Here is a 27,837-nt window from a genome sequence, read left to right on the forward strand (position 1 = left end):
AAGAAGAAACCACCCACCCCTTGAGGCTTTTTTAATCCCTTGCACACTACCAAGTGTATAACAGCTGACACATGGGTTTATTTTCTTCATTGACACATGTCAACCCCCCCACCCCAAATTATCATTTACATTCATTTGAATAAAAAAATCAGTAATTGGCGGGCCTGGGTGGCTCAGTCAGTTGAGGGGCCGACCTCGGCTCAGGTCATGAGTTTGAGCCCCACACTGGGCTCTGCTGTCAGCGCAGAGCCTGCTTGGGATGATCTGTCCCCCGCTCTCTTTTCACCTCCGCTGCTTCCATTCTCTCTCAGAAATAAATAAAACCTTTCTTTAAAAAGTCAGTACACTAATTTCATGGCACATTACTGGACGGCACAGGATATTGTCGAGTCGGACAGACTACAGTGTCGACCTTGCAGGGGGATCCCTGACGTAAATACATGTTTTGCAAGAGAAGCTACCAACCCACTTGAGGGGGTTTTATTTGCCACCATGTTATCCTGTTACACGAATCTGGTGATGGACTGTTGTCTTCGTTGTATCTTTCTGCATTTTTTAAATATATTTTTTAAATGTTTTTTTTATTTATTTCTGAAAGAGAGAGAGATAGCGTGAGCAGGGGAGGGTCAGAGAGGGAAGGAGTCACAGAATCCGAAGCAGGCTCCAGGCTCTGAGCTGTCAGCACAGAGCCCGATGTGGGGCTCGAACCCACGAACTGTGAGATCATGACCTGAGCCGAAGCCGGACGCTTAGCCGACTGAGCCACCCAGGCGCCCCTCTTTCTGCATTTTTATCATCAGTACCCAAACCCTCAGGAGTTTTGGTTTTTTTTTATGTAAAATTCAAAAGAGTTTTTTTAAAAGGCCTCTCCCCTCCTTCCCTCCCTCCTCCCCCCGTCATGAAAGCATAATGAGAAATACAGAAGAGTGAGGTGAGAGGAAGAAAATAGAAGCACCTATAATCTCACTGACCTTCACGTTCCCAAGTTGGAGAGGGAGCCAAGTAAAACACGGACGGGGTTAATTCGGTGCCATTACATTCAGAATTATTTTTAACCTGTTATGAGGCTGCCCCTTGGCTCTTTTGTAGCAGTTTCAGTAAATCCCAGCCCATGAGGCCCATCAAGCCCCAACCTGTCCTTAGTAATATTTGTATGTCCTTCCGTTCGGTCTTAAGAACACCCTGTTTTACGGGGCTCCCTGTGCCAGAGGGACTTTTGTTGTTGTTGTTGTTAAGGCCACTAAGGGATATGTGGGGGCATGCCTTCCACACTGAAAGAGCGATTTTTGCTTCTCCACAAACTGGGCACTTTTGTCTCTTTTTGAGATTTCACCGGCTGTGACCCCCCCCTTTTCAAAATTGCTTTCACCCCCGTGTATCACATCGTGGGTGCCTTTTTTTTTTTTTGCTGCCACAAAGTGGGCTCATGTCATCCCATCCCCCTCTGCAAGATGGATGTGAGTTTGTTGCAGGGTTTGTTTGTTTGTTTGTTTTTGACATGTAATTGACATTAAAAACACTGTATTCTTTTTAGTTGCCAGGTCTGAATTCTTAATCCAAATCCCTTCCCGAAGACTTTCTGACATTGCCCTTTCCAGTTCTCTGTTCCAGACAGAGCTAGCTAGCCTGGGAGCTATAAATACCTAGCACGTGTTCATCCCCTCATAGACTTGGAGTAGATATTACTTCTCCCATTTTACAGATGAGGCACTAAGGCTCGCAGGTGCGGAGGAGAGTTTTCAGGTGGAGGGTTTGGGATACAGGAGCTGGATTCCTTTGATGATTGCTAGACATTGAGTTTACTGCCTTTTAAAGATCTTAAAAATGCACATCAGGGCAAGGCTGCAGGACTGTGGGGTTTTGGCCAAAGACAAATCCCATCCCAGTTTACAGCCCCTTTGCCCACTGAGCCACCCTCCTCCTGGCTTGTGAATTCCAGCTGCTCCCAGAAAAGGTGTGGGAGCCCCGGTCAGATTAGCAATAGGTGAGTCTCGAGGACTTGCCTCCGGGGATGTTCAAGACCTCCTGGAGCTGGAATGGATGTAAGACATACCTCAGAAGGGGATTAGACCCTCCACTCCTGGGGGGGGAGGGGCTTCTTGGTCCACCTCCTTCTGCTGAGCACTGGGACTGCGGGGCTTTGAAGAGCTCAGCTCAGCTTGTCTTCCTGCTGTCTTTTCCCCTTCGCCGGCCTCCTCACCTCCTTGGGCCGCATACACTGTTCTGCCTTGTCGCCAGGTGAGGGCTGATCCTCGCCGTTCTTCCTGGCCGCACGGTTCTCTTTGCCAGTGAGGCTGGATGTCGTATTTAGGCCATTTGACTCTCAAAGCTATAGAGCAAGAGAAGTAAAGGCAGTTCAAATAAAGGCAGCTCCGGGGTCCCTGGCTGGCTCAGCCAAAAGAGCATGAGACTCTTGATCTTGGGGTCATGAGTCTGAGCCCCACTTTGATGTAGAGATGACTGAGAAGAAATGAGTAAAATTTAAGAGTAAAATAAAGGTTGGGGCACACAGGTGGCTCAGTCGGTTAAGGCTCTGACTTGGGCCCATGTCACGATCTCACGGCTCATGAGTTCGAGCCCGGTATCAGGCTCGTGCTGACGGCTCAGAGCCTGGAGCCTGCTTCCGATTCTGTGTCTCCCTCTCTCTCTGTCCCTCCCTAACTGCCACACTGTCTCTCCTTCTCTCTCTCTCGAAAATAAATATTAAAAAAAATTTTAATAAATGAAAGTAAAATAAAGGCAGTTTAAAGAAGTGGGTTGGCACAGGGCCAGCAAAGTCCCCAAAATCTATTTTGCCCCATCTGTCTGGCTTATTTTTAATTCACTGTCTGATTATGTAGCGGCCCTTGGACAGAAGTCATATAAGCCAGGTCTTGACCGTACTCGGTAAGCCCTGCTGTTTTGAGAAAGCAGAAGAATAAAGAATGAAGATATAATTTTATTTCACCAAGATTTTTGGGTCCCATTTTTGGGTGAGTAAGGCATCAATCTAAATGCCTTTACATTTTGACCAAGGTGACTTTTTTGAAACTCCCAAAGAGATTTCAGGCTGATCTGCGATTCAGACCTATTTGGATAACAACGCTCCTACAAAGCAGAGCTAAATAAACTGTGCACAAAAGTACATGTAACATACTGTACAAAGTACAAGGGAAGGAGGAGCTCATGTAGGATTTTATGGAGGAAGTGATGTTTTAACCATTCCTGCAAAAAGTATGATTTGCATAGGACAAGGGGGTCAGGAAGAGAGAGTTCCGGGCTCTGACCCACACTGAGGCTTGGAACTGTGTGGCTCCTTCCACCGTGACCTTGTGTGTTAGGAGCACAGTATTTTTATAGAGATAGAAATGGATGAGAAAAGCTAAGGTTGGGGGGGGCGCTCCTGGGGGTGATGCGTGACCCAGGAAGCTGGGCTTTTACTCAATTCCATAGAAAGACACGTAGGGTCTGAAATGGGAGAACCCATGTGTGTTCCTCCTTTTAAGCAGAAGATAACCGTTTGCTTTGTGAAGGATGGATCCGGGCCCAGAGGGGAGGGCAAAGGAAACCAACCCACAGGGAGGCCATTATCTCTGACCCTCCCTGTGCCAGAGGAGAATGAACAGAAGGAAATGAGCTCTTTCAGGGGTAGACCACACAGCGATGGGCAGGCCTGCCAGGCTGTAAGGAGGGACAGGCGTGATTTTAAAGGTTTTTAGGTTGGATACCTGGGGGCGAGGGGGAATGATGCTGCCCTTTGATGAGACACAGAGAGCCAGAGAGAAATAACGTGTTCTGTTGGGAGAAGAGCAGTGAATTTGAGCAGAGACATTTGACCAAGATACTGGAAGTCACAACGGGTAACTCCAAAGCGAGTCCAGGCGGGAGCGATAATGTTTGAAGCCGTGTGCATCAAAAGCACAGTGAAGCCAGGGCCAACCTGGATCTCCACAGAAGGTGTCACATCCAGAACAGGGGACCGGACTTCTTGAGTGGCAAAGGGCTGCTCACAATGCACCCACCACCCCGAGGGCTACTCAGCAGAGGGACGTTCACCAAGGGCCCCACTTTGGAAGCAGAGAGGCCAAAGCCTTCACAAGGTGACGGTTTCTTCCTCCCCCCCCACCCCCACCTCCAGGGGAGGGGTTTTGAAGTTCTCCAGCGCCCATGCCTCTGCGGGTCATTAAGAGACCTCTCGGGGTGCCTGGGTGGCTCAGTTGATTAAGTGTCGAACTTCAGCTCAGGTCCCAATCTGTTGCTTCTTGAGTTCAAACCCCACATCAGGCTCCGTGCTGACAAGTTCAGAGCCTGGAGCCTCCTTCGGATTCTGTGTCTTCCTCCCTCTCTGCCCCTCCCCTGCTCAAGCTCTGTCTCTGTCCCTGTGAAAAATAAACATTAAAAAAATCAACAACAACAACAAAAAGACTTCTCACCTGCAGCTGGTGAGGGCATCACACACAGGTGTGATGTCTGCTGTGGGCTCAGGGCAGTCACATTTCACTGCAGGTTTACTGTTGGGAGCATGATAAGAGAGATGGGGGCCAAAGGAAAACTTGGGGAATCAGCACTCAAGGGGAGAAAAAAGAGGCAAGAAAGGATAGGGAGACTCAAGACTGCAACGTTATAGGAAGGAGAGATTTTAAATAAGGAGCAGTGAATGAGAACATAAATAAGGCCTTAGGCCAGACTAACAGGGGAATTTGGAAGCTTTGAGCAACACTTGAAAAATAGCAATGTCCTGTCCTAGGTGGTAAGGAGTTTAACTCCGTGGTTGGGGAAGTACCTTCAGCAGTGCAGGTGACTCCAGAGCTCGGTAGTACAGGGGAGTGAGAAATGGGAAGCCTGGGGAGACGCAGAAAGTTTGATGCTAGAGTTTGTGATTTCGTCCTTGAAGATTCACGTAGAAGTACCTACAAAACAGATACACTTGGCATTCATGACCCGTGTTCAATAAACAGGGGTATTCCCAAGGTCAGTTTTCCCAGGGGATCCTGTCTGAAAGTTCCTTTTGTATTCCAACTCTATACTCGCTGACTTTGCTTCCCCAAGTGCTGTGGAGGAAGCCGAGAAAAGTCTAAGGCATGATCTCAATAAGAAAAGGTCAGTGTGATCTGTTACAGCTGGGAAGGTCCTGAGCAGGGGTTGGGTCAGGGTGGAGGTGTGGCCCAAGGGAGGAGGAGAGCCGCTCCAGGTGAGCACTGTGAGAGGCATCACAAAGGTGGAGATAAATATGGCGCGCCTGGGCCAGGTGCTGGCTTTCTGCTCCGGGCCGGGAAGCAATGCAAGTCAGATTGGGTAAAATCCGATTATGGAGCCCTCTGGAGTCTGGCGGGGAGACTCAGAGACAAAGTCCTAAGGATAACTTTGCAACTTGAGTAGGGCAGTAACCGAATGAAAGAAGCATTTCAGATCTGGCCAATGGGATGTAGCCCATAACTGCTTAGAAAAAAAAATCCTAGTTGAGCTATTTAGATCTTCTTGCAGGGGAGGAAAAAGCTGGATGACAAAAAGCAAGGTAGTATGACTTTTCTTTTGACTCCCATTCTGAAAAGAAAGAACAGAGAACTCCTTAACTTCTTAATCATCGTCATCAGTAGCGGGTCAGTCAGTGAAAACACTAAACTGGGAAAATGTCGTTTATAGGTAGATGAAACCTTTAATGGGAAGCATAATGAGTACTTCTCACTTTTTGACTTATTTTTGAAGTTGCCTCTTTGAGACTGCTGACTAGTCTTTCTCGCCTGAGTAACCCTATTACGTTTCAGTTAGGGCCTCCAGTTTGGGTGTTAGAATCTTTTTTCTTTTTTTTTTTTTTTGTAAGTTCAGCTTTATTGAGGGATGAGGAACAAAGTCATAAGACCTGTCAAAAATATATTTTGAGGGGCGCCTGGGTGGCTTAGTCAGTTAAGCATCCGACTTTCGCTTAGGTCATGATCTCGCGGTTCGTGGGTTCGAGCCCCGCGTCGGGCTCTGTGCTGACTGCCAGCTCAGAGCCTGGAGCCTGTTTCAGTCTGTGACTCCCTCTCTCTCTGACCCTCCCCTGCTCACGCTGTCTCTCTCTCTCTCTCTCTCCTAGAAATAAATAAAACATTTTAAAAAAATACATTTTGAAAGGACTGCCCCATGTAGTTCGTGAACACATCCATCACCGGAAGGCAAATCCCGATACTCAGAAAGCACGCAAGTGCATACTCCCGCCCACATGATGAGTCTAGCCCGTGCCAAGTTCAGCAACACTGTTTTGTGTTTTAGGTCACGCCCCTTTTGTGGAGTCTCTCCTTATACTTGTGGTCAGTAGCCGTTAGAGCCCTGTTTCTTTTCCGGACTGTGTTTCATTTTATACAGTCTCCACTGGAATTATGTGGTTCCAGTAACAAGTGTAACTGGCATCAAGATCTTTGGGAATACCACTGAGTGCTGGTATAGGAGCCAGGTGGAAAGAGCCCAGGGCCCTCGCTGTGGGCGGGCCTGAAGTGGAGGGGGATTGAAGGAACCTTTTCACTTCCTTCAGATTGAGTGACTGACAGGTGTGCCTCCTCTAAACTTTCTTCCAGGGGCTCTGTTCCTGGAATAGCACTTAGGGGAGATTTTCTGCACATGACTGTGACCGCTAGGTAGAGCCAGTCACTGTGTGTGTCTGCATTGTGCAGATGGCCGACCATGTTTCAGGTGACCCTGTCTCCTGTGCTGCCTCCTCTGCCCCCCATGCTAATTTCAGCTATCGATTGCCAGCAAAACTTTTCTAGTCCTGGCTTAGCCTACCAAGAGGACCTGGGAGCCTTGAAGGCCCGAGTAGTGCTTAGCATGCGCGTTAGTAAAACCTGGTCATATTTACCTCTCTTCTTGTTCGTTTGTGCCTTAAAATTAGACTCGTTTGAAGGTTTATCACATGACAAACAGTATTAGAACAGAGATAGCTCACCGAGGGCTCAGAATTCTCTTTTGAGTTTTGAGCGTTACTGACCTGGAATTAAATAAAGTCAGATAGTCCTGCTTGACAAATAACTTCACGTATATTTAGAAGCGCCGTGGAGACCTAAGTTGAGCAAATCTAAATCTGTAACTGTTGTACGTGTCCAAGTTGGCTTCTCGAGTTTAACTGGGGCCAGGCTGTGACAGACACCCTAGTAGCATCTGTGCAAGTATGTATATGTGCATCTGTGCATATATGTATATGTGCACCCGTGCACGCATGTATTGCTGTCCCTGGGTAAGTCTAACCAGTCACGGCTCCGTGTCTGTGCGTATGGAGTTAGGGCCTCCCCCTGGGGCCAGCGACCCTCCTGCTCCTTCCATTCAGCTTCAGCTCCCACACCAGCTTGACACACTCTTACGTGCTGGCTGGCAGTCCAGAGTCCTAAGAGAAGTGAACTACTGCGGTCGCTTTCCTGTTGATGCAGAGACCCTCCTCCCAGGCCCTGCCCAAGCCTGGAGACCATCCTTTCTGAGAACACGGCACCTTCCAAGTCCAACCAGATGAGACCAGGCCAGGGCCAAGTTGCCAGGCACAGAGCGTGGCAGCCGGGCCGCCAGCACTACAGACCCGGCACTTTCTCTTCGATTCTAGGGCGGGCATGAAAGGCCAAGGCTGCTGTCACTTACTCAGTGATGTGTTTATGCTCCTTCAGGAGACATCCCCCCCCCCCCCAGCAGTGTCATTCTGGTACACACATATTTGCATTACCATGAGAGAATTAAAAACCATCGGGCCCCCTCCCCCCCCAACAAATTTCAGTTATCAGGCGAATCAGTCTGCTCTGGCTACAGTAACAAAACACCACAGACCATGTGACTTAAAGGACAGAAACTGACTTTCTCACCGAGCAGGAGGTTAGCAGCCCAAGATCAAGGTGTTGACAGGGTTGATTTCTTTTAAAATTTTTTTTAATGTTTTATTTATTTCTGAGAGAGGGAGAGAGACAGCATGAGCAGGGGAGGGTCAGAGAGAGAGAGGGAGACACAGAATCCGAAGCAGGCTCCAGACTCTGAGCTGTCAGCACAGAGCCTGACACGGGGCTCAAACCCACATGTGATCATGATCTGAGCCGAAGTCGGATGCTTAACCGACTGAGCCACCCATGTACCCCAGGGTTGATTTCTTTTGTAGCTCCCTCCGTGGCTTGTAGATACCACTTGTTCCCGTGTCCTCACATGGTCCGAGGTCTGTGTGCCACCACCTCCTCTCACCAAGACACCAGTTGTACTGAATTCAGCCTCACCCTAATGACCTCTTTATACCTCAGTTCTCTCTTTAAGGGGCCTGTCTCCAAATACATATGCATTCTAAGGAACACCTGGGCTTAGGACCACACCTAGGAGTGTGAGAGGGGGACACACCAGGGGATACCAGAAGGCCAAGATACATGTGTCATTATATAAAGTACAAACTGGGCTGCTAGCTCTTTAGTCTCCTCGCTCTGTAAGTGACAGACACATGTAATGACCATTTCCATCACTTTTGTCAAAGTGTGTTGGTGACTGCTCATTGAGTAGCTGTTACTCAGTCCAGGGACAGATGGTGAGGCATGGGGTTGCCGTGCCTCCTTGTTTCCCGGTGGTTGACCCACACAACAATCTACCAGAGTAGATGATCAAGAGAGGGAATCGGCCACCAAAGGTGAAAGTGCAGGGGGGAAAGAAAAAACAACACAAAGTGAATTTGGATGTGACTGGATTTGAAAATGGCGGCATCACTGTGAAGACTTGAGGAGCCTTGCATGAAACCTTAGTGTAAACCACCCTGGAAACAGTCCAGTGAATATAAAACTACAAGGCTAAAGTCATCTCAGTATATTTCAGTTTTAATTGAATTTGAGCGTTTACTATGAAGACATCTATACATATATTTATTTATATAAATCCCAAACAACTTGGCCAGTGTTCAGGCCAAAGTGTTGAAGTTCTGCTTTGAAAGAGCATGGTGGTTAGGAGGAGACTGGAGAAGAACCTTTTCTACCAGAAAAGGCCAGCTTCGCAGTTTCAGAAGTCGGTGTGAATGGAGTGGGTTGGTGGCGCTGCCCGGGGGCCGACCAGGGGGGACTGCTGGGAAGTTTGCACCCAGGTTCCAAGGATCATCCAGTATCGACTGCCGGTGGGACCGGCCTTTTCTGGAAGACCCCTCTATGGAGAACTGAAGTGAAGAAAGATGTGAGGCTGTAGGGTGACCATAAAGGAGGGTCTGGATATTCAGCTAGAGGAACTTAGATGAAGGTGCTGGTGAAGAAAAGGATGATGATGTCCCAGAGGAAGAGACAGCAGCTACAAAACAAACAAAACAAAACCCTCACATCAAGGGTTCATCCGAGTGAGACATTTCACAACAGCAAAAGGGCGAAGGGTAAGATGTTGGTAACGGATCCTGGGCAGTATGCCATAGCCCGGGAGAAAGGATTGTTCTGTTTCTTAAGTTATTTGATGAGAAGAGGAAAGCCAATGCTGTCCAATACTGATAAGGTGGGGTTTTTTTTTTAACCACAAAAATTCCTCTTAATACTCTTTTCTAATGTTTTAAGTTCATGAACTAAAGAGATACTCATTTTACAATGTTTTTCATTTTCTCGTGTGCATATAACTGGCAATAAGAATTTTTAATTTTTTGACGTACATGTGTAAGGGTCATGGAAAAAAATCATGATTTTCTGATTATTAGACTGGATTTTTGTGGTTTCAAATTGCACAATCGTGTGTGGTCACCATACTTTGCATGCAAAATGATGACTGTGTACGTGTGCGGGCATGTATCTTTTCTGCTGAGAGCCTTCTTACGATATACCATGTTGTGTATTTATGTGCATTATTCACGTAAGCCTAGCAAGCATCATCAGCCTTTTCCTGATGGGGCTCAGAGTCCTCATTTGTGCTGTATAGTGGAATGATATCCTGTTTAAGGGTGTGGCCTAATGCGGCCAAACCCCCAGAGCTCAAATCCTAGCTCCGCTACTTACTTTTGTAGGATCTGGAGTGAGATGCTCTGTCTCCCACCTGTAAACCGAGGAGAGTTACAGTACTTGCCTCCTAATGTTGTAACGATTAAATGAGCTAATGTATGTAAAGCACTGAGGGCTGGCACCTGTGTCAGTAATACGTGTTGAGGGTTGGTGCTGCGGCTGCTGGTGATGATGGTGGTGTAGGGGCAGTAGAAGTATCCACCATGCCATGTATCGTCAGAGGGATCGAAACGGAGACTCTTTCTCCATCGGATGGCCCCGGGCTACAGTGCTTTTGATTTCTTGTGTTCCTTATATGTTCTTCTGCCTTATCTTGGCTATTACTGGTCTTGGCCTCTGCCTCAGGCAGAAAAGGCACCCTACTCTGAGCTGTCCATTTGTTGGGATTTGATGCTTTTCAGCCACAGCGCGTTTATAGCCCAAAGAATTTGTGTCTTGATGCAGTTTGGAAGCCCAGAGGAGGGCTCTGTCGCTCCTGAATGGCCTGTCACAGGCAAGCCATTTCTTTGGCTGGAGGACCCCCGAATGAGGTTAACCTCAGTCATTGTACATTACCTGTCTGTCTCAAAAACATCATGTTATTCTTATTTTTTAAAATTTCTTTCTTTCAATAAATATTTATTTTTGAGAGAGACAGGGACAGAGCAGGGGAGGGGCATAGAGAAAGGGAGACACAGGATCTGAAGCAGGCTCCAGGCTCTGAGTCAGCCCAGAGCCTGACGCAGGGCTCAAATCCACGAACCAGGAGATCATGAGCCAAAGTCCGACACGTAACTTACCTTGCCACCCAGCACCACCAGTTTGTCTGTCTGTCTGTTTGTTTGTTTGTTTGTTGGAGAGAGAGAATGAATCCCAAGCGCACTCCACGCTATCAGCGCATCCCTGACATAGTGCTTGATCCCATGTACCACGAGATCATGACCAGAGCTAAAATCAAGAGTCACATGCTCAACCGACTGAGCTACTCAGGCTCCCCCATCATGTTATTCTTTGTAAGCATTGAAATTATACCACAATCTGTTACCTAGCTTTGGCATTTCGTTTTTTATTTTAATATACCGAGAACCCCAAAGTATGAGGTGACCCAGGCCTCCCTGAGAAGCCTTCCCTGGGGCACCAGTGGGTTGTGAATTACGGTAACTGTTAAATGGTCTCAGGATAAGAAAGCAGAACCGTGTTTCTTTTAATTCTCTGTTGTTTCTCTAAGCCTCTTGCTGGCTCATATATTCTCTTTGGTTCTTTATTCCACCCAAGGGAGCTCCAGCACCGTGCGTGCCTAACTTGTGAGAACAGAGGTGTCAGTACATCCTGTTTGTCACCTGCGAGGGTCTACAGGGCCAGATGTTGCAGGGGCCACCCTCTACTAAATCTAACAGTCACGCTCTGATCAGAGTACTGTGCGTAATACTCCCCAGAAGGTGCCCTATGGGTTCTTTGTTGTTCCTGTGACTGAAATAGTTTTTATGCTTCCTATACTTTTTTTTCCCCCTCTTCCCACCCACAATTGCTTTTACCTGAAATAGGGTTCTAATTTGCCTTGTCTCAACTGTATAAGCTCTCCTTGTCCCCCACTTTCCCTAGGTTTCCTTGGGTAGCTTCCTTATGGCATTAGGGAAAGAACACTTTGGTTCATGTTGGCAAAAGTGATGTAAAGTCGCTGAGCAGAAATTCAGGTTAACAGAGGATCCATGTGCTTGCCCTTCATGGCCAGCGTTGCCATTTCAGTCCCCAACACCCTGGTGCCTGACGAACGAGTGAAGAAGTGAGGGTCCACTGAATTAATTGGACATCAGGCAGTTGCACCACAGTGAAAAAGAGAAAAGAAAAAAAATAATATGCCAAAAACAAAAAACAGAAACCCTTTAGATCAACTCATCTGTGTCCTTGAATATTTGAGGCATTTGTTAACAAAACTATAAAGTGTGTGAATAGGTATGTCCTGTCCTTCTATACAGCTATTTTCTCACATCCTGGGTATTTCCTTAATAACAAGCGAATGAATAAGAATTTTTGGAAAGGCGTCTAGTCACCGGCGAGGGCAAGTCTGAACGTGCTACCTGTTGAAATGCTATAGGGTCTGAGGTTGGAAGGAAAGCCAGCGAGACTTCTCTGGTATTGTGTGCTGTGTGTTAAGGTGGCGGGAACATGTATGAGCCTGTAGTCGGGTTTGCTTTGTTTTGTTTAATATTTACAGAGTTTATTCCCCCTGTCCCGGGACTTTTTTTAAATTGTTGTAAAAAACACGTAATGTAAAATGTGCTACCTTAACCCACCTAAGTGTACATTTTAGCAAATCTGCTGTGAACCATCACCGTTAGACACTGCAGGATGTTTCCGTCATCCCAAACCCAAATTCGATCCTCCTTAAGCAGTTAATTCCACACTTCCCCCAACACTCAGTGCCTTGTAACCGCTGTTCTTCTTTCTCATGGAAGTTGAATCATACAGTATCTGTCCTTTGGTGTCTGGCTTATTTTCCCTTGGGAGTTTGATTTTACGCCTCCTGATCTAACAGGTTGCTTTTGGGGATGGTAATGATCAAAAACTTAACATGATCCAGGGGTGCCTGGGTGGCTCGGTCGGTTAAGCATCTGACTTTTGATTTTGATTCAGGTCATTATCTCACAGTTTCTGAGTTCGAGCCCCGTATTGGGCTCAGTGCTGACTGCACAGCACCTGCTTATAATTCTCCCTCCCTCCCTCTCTCTACCCCTGCCCCACCTGTATGCTCACTCTCTCTCTCTCTCTCAAAATAAATAAACTTAAAAAAAAAAAAACGTATAATGATCCCAAACCCCAAGTCCAAACTTCTGTATCCAGAAGTGCCATGATTTTTATTAAACCAAGAGACTGAAATGGGCTGGCATTTTTAGCATGAGCTCCAGAACTCCACGTTCAATTTGTTGCTGTTACTAAATATCCCTATTGTAAGAAAATTTTCCATACGTGAAATCTTCAAGTTTCTTTAAAAATCCGCTTTATTTGCTGTTGCCCCTGCGGCTGCTGCCATCATTACCTGTCTTTCAGGGTCTGGGCAGGGCGTGAGGGAGGCTTAGCCTCCCTTAGTATCAGAATCAAGTTTAGCAGCGTGTGGTCTGAAGGGAGCACTCTATCGATATGTAATTGTCCTCACCCGCCTGCCTTAATGTCCTGCAAACCGCCCCCCCATAACATCTAGGGTCCTCTTTGGGACCCTAATTCAAGTTCCTAAGGGAGGAGGACCCCCACAGAGAGCAGGAGACCTTGTCCGTGTCTGTAGGCAGAAACGTGGTGTTTAAACATCAGAGCTGGGTATGAGAATACTGGATCTCCCATTTCCTATCCATGCATTGTCTAGATGTCTTTAGAATTGCTCCTTTTGATTTTTTCGAAGATGGTCTGTTCTGCTGCTGGGGCTGCGCCACTCTGCACGGTGGGCTTAGAGACACTGGCGTGGAAAACGGTGACCACAGAGAAACAATGCCTCCTACTTGCTTGTGGCTTTTGTTTGCTCGTCCCTGTTTACCTATTCACGGGCTTGAATCCGCTCTGTTCCGCCCGGGTAATACTGAGAAGTCCCGTATTAACAGCACCCCGTTGCAGCGCGGGGCAAGGCGAGCAAGAATAATGCCCTCTCTGTGGACCATCCGTCCTCCCCTAAAAGACACGGCGTGTGTCGGGATGGCAAGGGCGCGACCAGACCCACGTGCAGTGACCGATTCCTCCGGTCGGCTCTGCCATGTGCCTTGCAGGCTGCAAAAGTGTTTGCTCTGAAACCGCTTACCCTGCAGGACCGTCTCCTGCATTTTGTTATCAGAACCACATGCCGCTTTCTTAAGAGCTAATTGAAGAAGGAGCCTTTCTGTATCCGGTTCTGGTGTCGTGCAAATGTATTCTTTAAAAAAAAAAAAATTAGAAGAAGAAAGAAAGAAAGAGAAAGAAAGAAGGGGGGGGGGGGGGAGAAAAGGTTGCCATCCAGTGGAGGAAGGAGTAATTCCCAGCTTCATTCAGGAAAAACACAAGCTGGAATATGCTTAACTATTTTAACTTGGCTGGGGATTTTTATCACCAGAAGGGTTTTTTTTAAGTGACATTCGGAGCCAAATGGGTGCAGTGTGCCTTTAAGGAAAGAAGTGCCTCACCAAACTTCGCCGTAGTTGTATCTCACCGTTTGGAGAGGGAAGGAAAGTGTTAATTTCTTATTTGTACACTTTTTTTCCCCGACTTCCTTCCTATTCACTTCATTAAATCTAGAGGCAGTTCAGCATGGGAGCCGTCTGTATGTTGAATTAGGGCTCGCACTCTTGCGCAACACGTCACCAGTCGGAAACTGGGGGTTTGCTTCTGTGATTTATTTCATTATTGTGCTGGTAAAAGGTTTGGAAGGGCATTCTTTTCGGGGTAGTACTTTAGCATTGTGTAGCAAGTTTTTTTTTTTTTCGTGGCACCCCCCCCCCCGCCGCCTAGTACTGAGTTGAGTCTGTTGAGCCAGTGTAATAAATAATTTTTTTAAATAAAAGATCAGTTTTAAATTTCCATGAATAATTTTACTTACATGCAGGAGTAATCTTACTCTCCTTCTTTCAGTGCGAAAAGCACTGGGAAATAATTTAGCGAATTGATTTCCATTAGAAAAAGACCCTTAGAAATCCCTGAACATAAAGTACTGCATATGGATGTGTTTGGGGTCTTGGGGGAGGAGGGAAGATGTTTTGTAGCTGACTGCATTCCTGCATAAAACCTTAATTTAAGGGGAATAATGGTCAGTACTTTGTGTGTTTCCTTGTGATTCCAAAAATCTAAATTTAATAAGAATCTGCACGTATGAGCAATTGCAATAAACATTGTTTCATTAGTTCTTTTTGCTATTTGTTTTCGCTTTTCTTAGCTGCTCCCAGATTTAGAGATTGATAAGTCCAAATATCACAAGCTTATGCTTTGTTCCGGTGTCCCCCCCCCAAATTAAGGGGAGGGGGTGAGAGTAGAAATCTCCTTTTCACAACTTCCCCCTCTTCATGGATCCCACTGAAAAGAAAAACAATGAAAAATTTTACAGCACGAAACTGAAAGGGAAGTATCACAGTTGTTCGAGATTTTCTTTAAAGAGAAGAATGACATTGTATTAAAATGTTTGAACTTGAGAAACATGCACATTGCTTTTACCGACATGCATTTAATGAAAAAATTCTTTTAGGCAAAAAAAATTCATCTTAGATTGCTCCAAAAACATGCAGCCTGTTTTTTTTTTTAAAAAAGGCACTAAAATGAGGTTTAAGATACCAAAAAAAAAGCTTAAACTGTTTTAATTTTTTAAATAAATTTGAATATTAATTTGTTTCCTTATTGGCTTAATTGTTAAAATGAGAGTAAGAATCAGAAACCATCTGAGCTAAAAAATCTCTAATTCTGCTTCCTGGAATAATAAGGGGGGAAAAATATGATAAGTAGTTGTCAATATTAAAACAGGCTGAAGGAGGAAGGCTTCGGGCCTTGTAGTAGGTAGAATGAAACAGCAGATTTGAGTATCCACAATCCTTTCAGTATTAAATTTTCAGTAAAATAAAATTACTTGTATATGAAAACATAGCCTTTCCCCAGCTCTCTTTTTTTTCCTGATCAGCTGATGAAGAGACTAGCAGCTCGCTGCTTTGCTGGCTTGTTAATTTTATCCCCACTAACTGTGATTTCCGATAGCCGGCCTGCTGATAGTGGTAAGGTAAATATCCTTTTTCGTTGCCGTCTTGAAGATTCAGTAGAACTACATCCCAGGCATGTGTAGGTGTGTAACACATCAAAAGCCGGTGTTCTCCGTATTTCTGTGTGCAACTGGGTGCTTGAGGAGAGCAATACCATTAACTGTTGACAGCGTTGCATGCTGTATTTATTATTAGCATGTTCAGTCCCCAACATTTGCGGGACAATTTCCTTTTCTTAATCTTCGCTTAGCTGCAGTGTGTTTAGCTGTATAGTTTGGGTGTCCTGCTTTTAGGCAAATGAATATTAATGAAATAATGTGGAAGCTTTTTTTTTCCTCCTCCTTTTTTTTTTTTTTTTTCCTTTTTCCTCATAACTCATCAGATCTCGCCTCCTTCATAGTGGTTATCTGAACACTGTAGGATCATGATGGAAATTGTCTTTTGATTATTAAGGCCTAGCCTCAGACTGTCCCTTAGGATTCTGTCTGTGTGCATGTTGCTTCTTCGGGTTTGCACATTGGAAGATGCATAGAAAACATTCTTTTAATCCCACTAGCATTTTTAACATGCCAGGTTGTTTCGTGTTCTGCACCAGGTTTTCTTCCTAAAACCTTTCTTTTTCAGGAGGCATTGTACACAAGTGAAAGAAATTATGTCTGAGCTGTAATCACTCTTTATATTGATTGTTATACTCACATGATCATAAATATTAGCCATGTTTGGTGCTGTGGAGAAATGAAGGTAATTGCTTTATGATTAGGGCTCTTTCAGCTACGAGAAAGGATTGATTAGCATTTGCATACTGGAAGCAATATTGAGAGCCAGGAGGAACAAATAACAACATCAGTTTATTTTGTGTGAGAAAGCAATCTTGAAATGCAATTGAAAGGTTTTTAAAAATTTTTTTCTTTTTCATGGTCAAATTTTATTTTATCTGGTTTGTTTTGTTTGGTTTTGTTTTTTTTCCATTGCAGTTTTTCTTTGTTTTTCTTAAGTTTTGAGATTTACCAGGGGGATTAAAAAAAAAAAAAAAGTTTAAACTTCTGGGTCTGTCACATGGATCTTTTAGCCATTTACGAACAGGTTTCTTTTATACCTGGTTGTTTTTATAGCTATTTTATTATCTCTCTGCATTAGTGCTGCTGGCTCTGGTTTAAAGCAAGCGTTTGCAGGTAATTGGAAAAAAGTGTTTGTTGTCTGTGAGTGTGTGTGTTCTTTATCAGATGATTTAAGTGCATTTACCAAGGAATGTGGCTTTGTACTTCCTGTTTCCTTGTTTACTAATTGCTACGTTAGAACAAAATCTGGATGGAATACGGATTTATGTTGTGAATCATGAGTAAATTGATGTAAAAGCCTAGAGGAGGGTCAGGGCTTATATGATTGTAAGGATGTATTCTTAGAGGAAATTTTTTCTTCAACCACCACTTTTTTTTTATTTTGTTTTGTTTTACCTTCTCCCTCTTGTATAGTAGTAAAACAATTAAGGTCTTTTTCTTATACTGAGCTAAAATTTAATTTGGATTCAGTTATCTTTCAGACACTTAACGTGTATAGACCTTTTTGTATTCGTCATTTCTTCTTGCTATTAGTGTTTCTAGCCCTCGCTCTATTTTGTTCCAAGATTAGACTTGGTTTAAAGATTATTTACCCAATATGGCGGTCTTTGCTCTTCTTACTTGACTGGTTACTGTTTACTTCTATTTTTTATCTTATTTTTGTTAGTTTTACTTTATTCTCATGACTCAACTTGGCTTTTTACAATTTTCTCGGTTAATCTCTTGTCTTGAATTTTCCTCCTTCATTCCCTACTACAACAGGCCATTGAAGACGGCAATTTGGAAGAAATGGAAGAGGAGGTGCGGCTCAAGAAGAGAAAAAGACGAAGAAATGTGGATAAAGATCCTGCCAAAGAAGACGTGGAAAAGGCCAAGAAGAGAAGAGGCCGCCCTCCAGCCGAGAAACTATCCCCAAATCCCCCCAAACTGACCAAGCAGATGAACGCCATCATTGATACAGTAATAAACTACAAAGACAGGTGAGTATTTCACTCCTACACCTTGATCCCCTCCACCCAGACACAGTTGGTAGTCACGACAGAGCAAGATGGATTCAGGTGTGCCCTGGGGTGTTAAGGTTCTTTCTGCTTTGTGTTTCATGGCTTTTGCCCAGAGGTATCAGGAACCTTGTACCATTTTCACAGTGGCTGCCATTGCTGTTTTCTATGCTCTTTTACCAGGTATTGTTTATGATATTTGGAAATAGGAGTGTAGGTGACAAAAATTAAAAAGAAAATGTAAACCGGAGGAGTTAGGACTCCTCAGCATCTGTGAAATACCATCCTGTTTGTAGAAGGGCTGGAACGACATAGTGAAATTATACTTTTGGGCTGAGTTGTTTGGGAAAGGAGAATCCTAGCACACTTAAGGTAAATATTTGGTGTTGAGACTCTGTCGAAAACCAAAGAGGTGGTTCGTCAGAAATACCATTCCGTCTTTCCTTCCAACACACTTGTATTTCTGAGCACTCGTTTAAACAACATCTCCTTCTTCCTAATGACACTACATAGACGGCGTGGTTTTCTGGGAGATGTACCTCATTTTCATGGAACTCTTCAGTGCCAGTGTGGAGAAGTCCGCGAGGGACATTATAATCCCCAGACCCGTGTCCGTCAGCTCGACACAGTAGATAAACTAGTTGGGCTACATTTTGGTTAGTTGTTTTGGTTTCTGCTTGATAATCATGTGATGCAGTTTTCATAGAAAGATCACATCTCGTTCCAGTTGAAAAATTGATAACAAACAGAAGAATTAAACATTGTATTTCTCGCAGTTGTGCAGTGGCATTTAATCCATTTTTGGTCATTTATTACTTTTTTTTTTTTTTTAATTTATGGTAGCGTTGCTCTGTACACCCAGGAGTGTTTAACACATGTAACGAAGCTGTGATTTTAGTTTTTCTTTGCAACTTTAGTGCTTGTTTTATATCAGGAAGAAAACGTCATAATAAAGATGAAGTCGTGTAAACAGGAAGAAATTCCACCAAGAGATTTTATTGTTGGGTCTTTGTTATCTATAAGGAGTTTCTAGAAATGGTGGAAAGTGTTAGCAGGAAGTGTGTGTGAAAGAGTCAGAATTTCTTACCCTTCTTTGTGTTTTTAGGTTCTCTGCTTACTATTCTTACTACTTGCCTTTGTTGTTCCTTTCAAGAGCATCCCCTTGTATATTTCACACGGGGCAACAAAGAGCAGCCCCATTGTATTGGGTTTGGGGAGGCTACACATGGACACAGAGGCATGACAGCCGTCCAGACAGGAAAATTCGGCCACAAGTCCGTTCTTGGACCAGAGTAAACGGGCACCCTTCCTTGTAAGCCAAGAATCAGTAACTCTGTCAGGGTTCTGTTCGCCCCCAGCCCTATTGGTAGTTATGCCACAGGCAGGAAGGGTTTCCGGGAAACCAGCTTGGACAAGGATGCCTTATTTTTATCTGCCTCTGGTGTAAAAAAAAAAAAATTAATAATAATAATAATAAGTAGAGAGGATCGCCCTGCATAAACCTCCAACTTCTCTGCCTCTGTCTCAGGAGAGCAGAACACATCTGTTACTCTGACCAGGTGCGCCTTGATATTTGACAGGCGTCTTGCTCATAACCTGCTGAGTAGAGTCTAGGGCGGCGGGAGCACGGCGAAGAGCCAAGAGGTTTAGGAGCTAGGCCTTTTGTTCCAGGTGTCGGCTGGCTCCTCTGTAATGGTGCAGAAGAGGTCACCAGCTGGTGGACCACATATTGCCCGCAGATTGATTGATTTCGTGATTCATGTTGTTTGGTGGAGGATTGGGGGAGATGGGGCTGGGGAGAAAGCAAACACATAAAACTGGAGAGATTTCTTATAAACTTCAGGTATTTTCCATTCTTTTAGAAAAACCTAAAAAACATGCAGCATTCTACCCAAGTTTCCCCAAGGTCATAACGGAGAGGGGTGAGGAAGTGCTCCCCCTCCCCGTCCACGGGCTCTCCTGACCCAGCTTGCCGCAGCCCCATCACCTGCTACCATCCTTCCAACGTGGAGTCTCACTTGCCATTTATCATGGTGCTTTCCCGCCGGGCCCACTTGACTCATTTATATCACCTGCTGGCTCCACAGGCTTCTGGGTGTTGGACTTGCCGGCACACACAGTGATGGGCTGGCCCCTTCCTAGCAACCACCGCGGAACAGGAGGTTAGATGCCTTGCACCTCAGCACAGCACGGCACCGTTGCTGACCGCTTAAGCTCTTACTTGGGTTAAGCCTACGTGTGTTTGACTCCAGCATTTATTTACTATCTGTGGGGCGCTTGGGTGACTTCCTTAACCCCTCTGAGCCTCACTTTCCTCATCCACAAAATGGAATGATTACTGTACCTGCCTCTAGAGGCATCAGGTGAGTTGGAGGAGTTAATACAGGCCAAGCTTGCTTGCTGAGTCGTTTAATTATTAATAATCAGCCTTCCAGACTACTTTTAGCTCATCAGGTGGGTAAATGGAGCTCTGAGCGCTTGAAAGTAAGCGTCTTTGCTAATACGTTTTCCTATGCTTTCCCTCCCCCGCTCCAAACGCGGAAAACACAGTTTCACTGGGACTGATTATCGAACATGTCTTTGGTTTTATTGTAGGGAAAGAATATTTAAATATTTTAGCATGCAGACACTGAGTACTTTTTTCCTCCTGTTTCTCTGGTTTTAATGTATTTAATTCTTCCTTGCAAAGTACCCTCCTAAGGCCCCTTCTGTTAGCCCCCACATTTAGGTCCATTCTGGGGAGTGGGACTCCCATTCCCACTGCTGCATGCTTCATGTATATTTCGTGTTAGTATTCTAGAAGGAAAAAAAAAGCACTTATCCTGAATATTTCTGTGTTTTATTTCTCTTCCCAAACTTGGTGCTCAAGTAGGAGGCGCTCAAATTAGGAGGGCCTTAATTGGATACATTGTTATATTTTTGTTGGTTTTAGAAAATACTGCTGGGAAATGTACCTACCCCTCCATGTGCTGAGATTTTTGTACCATTAAAGTCAGCTACTAATATAGTATCTCAGCCTACCTGTGCAAGAAATACCACCTGTACCAGCCTCCCCCCGCCCCACCTCAAATGTTAGGGTTCTGACAGTCAGACAGATTAGCAGTGTATTAGATAAGAATTGCCATCTATATTTAACTGATATATAAAAATTAATTAGCTCTCATGAGACAGTTTTTTCAAAGTTCTTGCGTGATTCTGGGACAGATGTATCTTTCTTTTTTATAAAGAACTAGGATAATTTAAGCATCTATTTATTGCCTTTGTTTTCAGTGCCAGGCCTTTTTTTTTTTTTTTTTTTTTTTAAGGATACTTTTGAAAATATGACCCCAAAGAGCCAGTAATTTTGTGTGTTTCACAAATGTAAAATCTTTCTGCAGTAACTGCTACTTAAAGCTAGGACTGGTCAGCTACAACTCATTGCTACCATTTTCATTCCCCCAACCAAGCAGTGTTAGAAGGCTTTGTTTTAACTTGTTATGATACGCATTGTTTTCTGTTTCTATGGGAGGCTTTTAAAAATCCTTTTCTGAGATTATATAATATTTAACCTAAGACACTATTCCTTTAAAAAAGGATCCATCCTAATTTGCATCTGTACCCTTTAAAATTACCCCTGGGATGAGATCTAGAATCAGATGGTGAAGGGTAGGGTCTGGGAGAGCTATCCTGAGTCTAGAGACATGGCTCGTAATTACTTGGATAAGGGAGAGATTCTAGAGGGATCTGGGATTTTTGCTCTCACTGGCCCATCTTCCCATGACCCAAACGTGTCCCCCTTGCCATCGTTGACAGACTCCCATCCAGCCTCTGTGAGGACCCCCCCCAAGAGGTAGTGCACTGTGTTGGGGGACAGTTAATGACACTGAAACGCAGCCACAAACACAACAGTCCTTTCCTGTAGGATTCAGCCCTTCCGACTTCCAGCTGTTCTACTTGGATGGTCAGAGAGCACGTCTGTTCTCATTCCGAGCAGTGTGCTTTGTGCACGTATCCACCTCAGGACATTCTCCTTGAGGCGGAAACCCCTCCCTTTGCTCTCCGAGTGCTGCCTAGACTTGCACCATCCTGGTCCCCTTCCTCAGGCACATCTTATTTTCTTGGTGTCCCATGTAAAATACGGCACCCATACCTCCAGAGGTGCTCTGGTGGCTAATCGCAGGGCAGTGGTGAGCCTCCTTGATCTGCACACCAATATTCTGGTACCCTGCCTCAAGAGTGTCTTAACTTTTTCCAGCAACTCTGACACAGAGTTAATCTTAATGGAGAGTGGGACTTGTTGAAAAGCTCCCATTCCTCAAAACATGTAGAAAGCTCTTTTCTCACTTGAATGCTGCCAAGGTTAGCTGTCATATAAGCACTTGATTTTTTTTTAACCTGTTCTGTATCAATTTCATTCTTTCCCTTATGCAGTTCCATTTAACTGATTCATGTCCCATCTTTCCAGTCTAGTATTATAACTTAATTTCTGTGCCTTTTTTAAAAATCATGTTTCCTTGTCTAAGTCAGTTTTTGTTTTGTTTTTATCATCAGATTTGCTATAAGCTGTTTCTGAGAAACTTCTGAAAGGCAAAGGACATATCTCTATTATGTGCCCCTGAAAATCCCTTCATGCTGACATAAATGTACTAGCCAGTAATCCTTTTTTTAAAAACAATTTTTTAATGTTTAGTTTTTGAGAGAGAGAGACAGAGCACGAGCCAGGGAGGGGCAGAGAGAGAGGGAGTCACAGAATCTGAAGCAGGCTCCAGGCTCTGAGCTGTCAGCACAGAGCGGGACGCGCGGCTTGAACTCACGAACCGTGAGAGCATGACCTGAGCCAAAGTTGGATGCTTAACCAGCTAAGCCACCCAGGTGCCCCTAAACAGTAATCCTGAAAGTTGATTAGCCATCTGCAATTTCTTATGACCATGCCATCATGATACTCAGTCTGTCCTTTGTCAAGTTTATCAAGAAAGGTTGAGGCCAAGAGACCCATGTTTATGGCCTCTCCATTCTATCCACCCAGAAACCCCACTGAAAGAATAAAATGAGGTCAGCTTGCCAAGGCTTTTCCCCCTACTAGTACTTAAATGATATTATTTATCTTCTCTCAATAGCCCTGTGGCATCTGAATAATCTCTAAATTTTTATGGAGGGTCTTCATCAAGGTTAGTGGTCTCAAGTCTCCTTTTTCATTTTGATGTGGGAACATTGACTCTCACCTCTTGTCCTCTCTGTTTCTATGTGATTTCTTAAACGTTACTAGAAGCAATCTGCATAGTCTTTCAGGGTGTAATTAGTTTCGAACTGGATACTTGAAATCATGCGAAGCGCCTTCCTATGCGGTCAACAGTCCCGTCCATCGGTGGCTTTTGTTCAACATGTATTGTACCTAACTTTTCTAATCTGAGCATTGTCCTCATCCCTGAAGAACCTGGAAAGGTTCTTCTCTCCCCTCCCTGAGAATTGTCTGGAGACTGTAGCAGGAGCATTCATGAGGCCTGCCCTGCTGTCTGCTGTTGGGACTTAAGGGCCAGCTTTGCAGATGGACACAGGGAAGCAGTGGACGAGGCAGGAGACCCCTGCCTGGCTGGTCTGATTGGTGGCTACAACGTAGCCCAGAGTGGGGCGGCAGGGCTGGGGACTGCTGGGCTCCTTTGTCCCTGACCCACTTGAGGCTCCACTGTCTTCCCTGAACACGGACTATCATCTTCTTGCCCTGAGTTTTCAGAAGCCTTCATGATAGGTCTGAGAGCGGTGGAAGGCCTTGGCTTGTTCTGAATTTCAGCTGTCCTCACACTGTAGAAAATCATTCATTCATACCGGAAATATTTATGGCATCCCCTCTGTAGTTCCAACCCTGTACTGCAGAATAGGGCCAGAGGGTAAAAAAACCAAAAATCAAAAAGAAAAAAAATAAACCAAAAAACTCACAGTACTTCCCCTACTTGCTCACAGTGCATGCATTGGAGGAGGCAGACCGTCTTCCTTCCAGCAGGTGGGCGGCCAGGGGGATCCAGGGAAGTAATTGTCATGTGAGCCTCTTCAGTGAGGGCACAATGACATTAGTCCTTGTTGAGGGTCACTTTTTAGAAAAAAAATATACTATCATTATAAAGACATTTACCCTGGGAAAGGAGAGCCAGTATGTCATTCCTTTACTTTGTAGCTCCTTTCCCAGGGCGGGGTAGACCGCAAGCCTTAGGACTCAATGTACTGTTTAATTCCTGTACACACTGAAGTGGCCCGTGGCATTGGCCTCAAGCTGAGTAAGGCCGCGCTGCTGGTTTTGAAGGTCCCCATCTCATCAATCCGTGCTCCAGAAGGCATGGGCTCTTGTTTAAAAAACAAAAAAATGTTGCCTGGTTTTGAGGTTTTCTCTCAAGTGCTTCACCTGACGTGCATGATTTATTGCGTGGGGTTGGGGGGGGGGGGACTTCCCACACTGATGACCCTCCCGAGGCTTCGATCCAGGGCGCACACTTCACACCACTGCCGGTATTCTCTCTGCGACAGATTTGTAGTAACCGAGATGTTTAAAGCCTAATCTGTGTCCCTGTGAGTATTCTTTTTTCCGTGGTGGTTGGAGTATTTTGTAACTTGTTTGCTTCCCCCCGAAGCGATCAGACGGCTGACCCGTGTGGATCAGTCCCCGCGCACTCCCCACCCGAGTCACCCGAAATGATCCTGCGGGGAATCTCTCTTGTTCGCGTCTCCTGTGAACCGGAATCTTCGTTAGTTTGAGCTCACAGAACCTTGCCCATCGTCCCCCGAATTATTTACAACACGTTCTGTGAAGTGTCTGAGGGAGGGTTTACCATGCCTCGGTCTCCCTTCCTTCCGGACAAGTGGCCCCGAGACCGCGCCGTCCGGATGTGGCTTCTGTGTCCCCATCAACCCAGTGTCCCAAATGTGCAGCACGGAGAGTGCTCCCGGTTCTGCGCCTTAGTCCTGAAATGCACTCGGGAACAGAGGTCCCTTGACACACGCTCCGGCCTCGCTCCCGGGCACCCCGCCTTCCGGCGCCCCCCCAGCCTCTTCACGAGGCCCTTGCCGCGTGGCGGGTGGCCTGGCCTTGGGGCAGCTGCGTGCGTGCCGCCCGCGGCCCCTGCCTTTCCGGGGCGTGTAGCTAGCTCCTCGCCGACCGCCGCTGCGGAACTCTGCGGGGCTGCCCGCTGCCCACGGAGGGTGACCGGCCTTCTCGGCGCCGTCTGGCCTTCGTGAGCTCGCGGCGTCGTTGGCCAGCACGCCCCTTCCCGTCCTCCCCGCTGTTGCAGACACTGCAGCCAACTCTCCGCATCCCCCCTCCCGCGCCGCGCCGCTCCTCGGTTTACGGCTTCCCCTTTGTGCGGAGCCTCACGCCCTCCGAAGGGCGACGTGGCTCTGGGAAGGGGCTTCGCGAGCGGCTGCCCGCCGGCTGTGGGTGCTACAGGCCGGTCTGGGCAGGGCGGACGCCTTGCCCGCGACGCCGCACGCCCGGCAGCCGCGCTTTCCCGGCACGTAGGGGGGCGCCAGGGTAGCAGTTTCCGAGTCCTCAGTCCGAGGCCTCCCCGGGGGCCTGCACACGGGCCGGGGACCTCCGGCGGTGGCTTACGGTCCTCTCCCGTCCAAGGGGCGGACTTAAGACCGGAGTGGGGGGAAGCCGGGCTGGCGGCGCCCGGGGGGGTGGCCTCGGACGGGCTGGCGCTCCTGTAAGGTGTCGCCCCCGCCAACGCCGCCTCACTTCCTCGGCCTCTGGAGCCGTGCCCGCGACCGCACCCTGAGGCTCGTATCACACATGCGCAGACGGAGCAGGAACCGGAGTCACGCGCATGCGTGCGTCGGAGAAGCGCAAAGTCTCAGAGACGTCACGAAGATTTCTTTTCTCCCCATTCCTGCAGAAGGGGTGTGTGTGTGTGTGTGTGTAGAATGCGGTTCCACACATGATTCTGTACAGCCCGCCCCCAGCACGGTGTGTGTGTGTGTAGAATGCGGTTCCACACATGATTCTGTACAGCCCTCCCCCCCGCCCCCAGCACCAAATCCCGTGAGTAGACCGGGCAGGCAGGTGAGCAGTCTGAGGCTTGGAGGAGGGACAGGACTCCCCCAAAGGTCACCCAACGTAGGAGGAAGAGCCGGGCTGGGACTCGAACCCAGGTCTTCTGACTCCAGTGTTCTTTCTACTCTACTGCAGGTGTAACGTGGAGAAGGTGCCCGGTAATTCTCAGTTGGAAATAGAAGGAAACAGGTCAGGATCTGTCTCGTATCCCCTTGTCTCTGAACACAGGTATCCCTCTGGACAGCAAGCCCGCCGTTTTCTCCGCTAGCCTCCCGACCACGCCCACTTGGGGTGGGACACGGAGACGCAGATATTCCACCCCCCCCCCCCCCCCCCCCCCCCCCCCCCCCCCCCCGCCGAGGCTCTCGAAGGTGTTCGCGCTGCGCTTTGGTTGGGGTGTGCCTGCCTGCCGGCGCCACCCCAGAGATGGTTTCTCTTGCTTCTTCCTCCCTTGGGCGGCTTCTGTCTTACAGCCGTGGGCCTCCTAACTTCCCGCTGCTTTGCTGTCGAAGCTTCCTGAAAAGCCCGTCGGTTGCGCGGCTCCTGCAGGGCGTGAAGACACGCCTGCGTGCACACAGCGCGCCTGACGCTCGGGAGCTGGCCCCCGCGTGCGCAGCCGTCTGCGTGTGCCTGCCGCGTGGTCCTGAGTGCCCCACGCCAGCCTGCTGGACTCGGGTGTGCTTTTGCGGCTGCGGGCGGAAAACAGAAATGCTTTTCCTCTTAGGCATTTTGTGAGAACAGGGTGATGTTGGACGAGAGGGATGTGCGTGATTTCTCGGGGTTGGGAGCGATCAGTCCTACAAGGTTTCTTTCTGCAGCTTGAACTTAAAAAAAAGAGTGCGCCCCTGGCCCATCCATGTTGCACTTGGGTCGGTTGACCCGGTACCGTGCTTTACAGCATCCCCAGCCCCGCTAGCGGAGGCTCTAGTCTAGGGCCAGGAGGAAGAAGCCTTGAAGCCTCGTGCATCCGGCATTCCGGAACGAATGCCGATCCCAGTTGCGTATGTAAGGACACGAACGTGGGAGTGATTTGTGCCTACCCGCGTCCGTGTGGGGATAGCACTGTTGTCCAAGACGGTTGAGTTTTGATAATTCCTATTGGTGTTCAGTAAACAGCGTTCAGCCCCGGAAGCCAGACAGACACTCTCACCATCGCGTGTGTCGCAGGACATCAAGAACTGTGTTCCATTTTCGCCGTTATGAGAAAGAACTCAGTCCGGATTTGCATTTTGGGACTGAAACAAAATGCAACTCGACTTCATTAGTTTGGTCCGTTTAAATTAGAGAACAAATTGGGTAACCGCTTCCACCTCCACCAGCCCGTTGCCCAACATGGAGAGGAAGCCTTCAGGTCTACATGGCATGATGTGGCTACACGGCCAGCCCAGTAAACCAGGGCAGACATAAGCCCCTTTCCCCCTCTGACCTCAGAATGGTCATATGACTGTGAAAAGTGGATTAATGACGACTTTGAAGGGTATGGCCAGCCTCCAGTGTCATGCCTGGCCTTTTTGCGAGAGGATATGGCTGCATGTCCCTGGGGCCCAGATAAATACGCTTTCCCCGAAGACACATTTAGACTGTAATTTCCAGAGCCACCGCGACGGGCTTGACGCCGGCCTCCCTCGTCCCTTACCGCCCCGTACGCGTGCTTTCCCACTAGCCCCCGAGCTCACGATGTGTGGTGTTGAGAGGCTGTGTTAGCACGCACAGAATTTTAACGTGCTGAGCACGCGTGCATAAGACGTGCTGAGCGGGGTCCGTGTCTGTCTCCGCGCGAGTATCGCAGGTGGGGGAGAAATGAGTAAAACGAATGGCTTAAAGCCGAGTTGGAAAGAGCGATCAAGGAAGAACAGGGACACAGTAGCACACAGCGTGTGTACACACGGGGGGGAGGGGGCGGTGGAGGCATCAGGTCTGTGTGTGGGCAGAGCGGGAACCCCAAGGAGAGTGCGGGGTGCCGGCGTGCTCCGGCAGCCCTGGCTGGGACGGAACCGCGGGCGCCTCCGGAGACCACGTGGGCCCAGCGGGCCTGGGCCCGCACAGCGCGGGGGGGAAAGGGGTCTGGCGGGGGGGCAGGTAGGAGGAAAGGGGGCACGTGTGTGCGTGCGTGCTGCGTGCACGCGGGCATACATGCCGCATTGCGGACGCGCGCCAGCTCCC

The 27,837-nt window shown here is 47.1% G+C and overlaps 1 protein-coding gene across 1 annotated transcript in view; it reads left to right on the forward strand.

The window, feature by feature from the left end:
* Positions 1–27,837, forward strand: part of SMARCA2 (SWI/SNF related, matrix associated, actin dependent regulator of chromatin, subfamily a, member 2) — a 180,780-nt gene that overhangs the window by 126,282 nt on the left and 26,661 nt on the right. The window contains exons 28-29 of the mRNA XM_039230804.1: positions 17,422–17,639; positions 25,810–25,863. Coding sequence (XP_039086735.1) covers positions 17,422–17,639; positions 25,810–25,863 — 272 coding nt within the window. The remainder of the gene's footprint in view (positions 1–17,421; positions 17,640–25,809; positions 25,864–27,837) is intronic.

Source organism: Hyaena hyaena, unplaced genomic scaffold (assembly GCF_003009895.1).
Source record: "Hyaena hyaena isolate Hyena2069 unplaced genomic scaffold, ASM300989v1 scaffold_51, whole genome shotgun sequence".
Classification (NCBI taxonomy): Eukaryota; Metazoa; Chordata; class Mammalia; order Carnivora; family Hyaenidae; genus Hyaena; species Hyaena hyaena.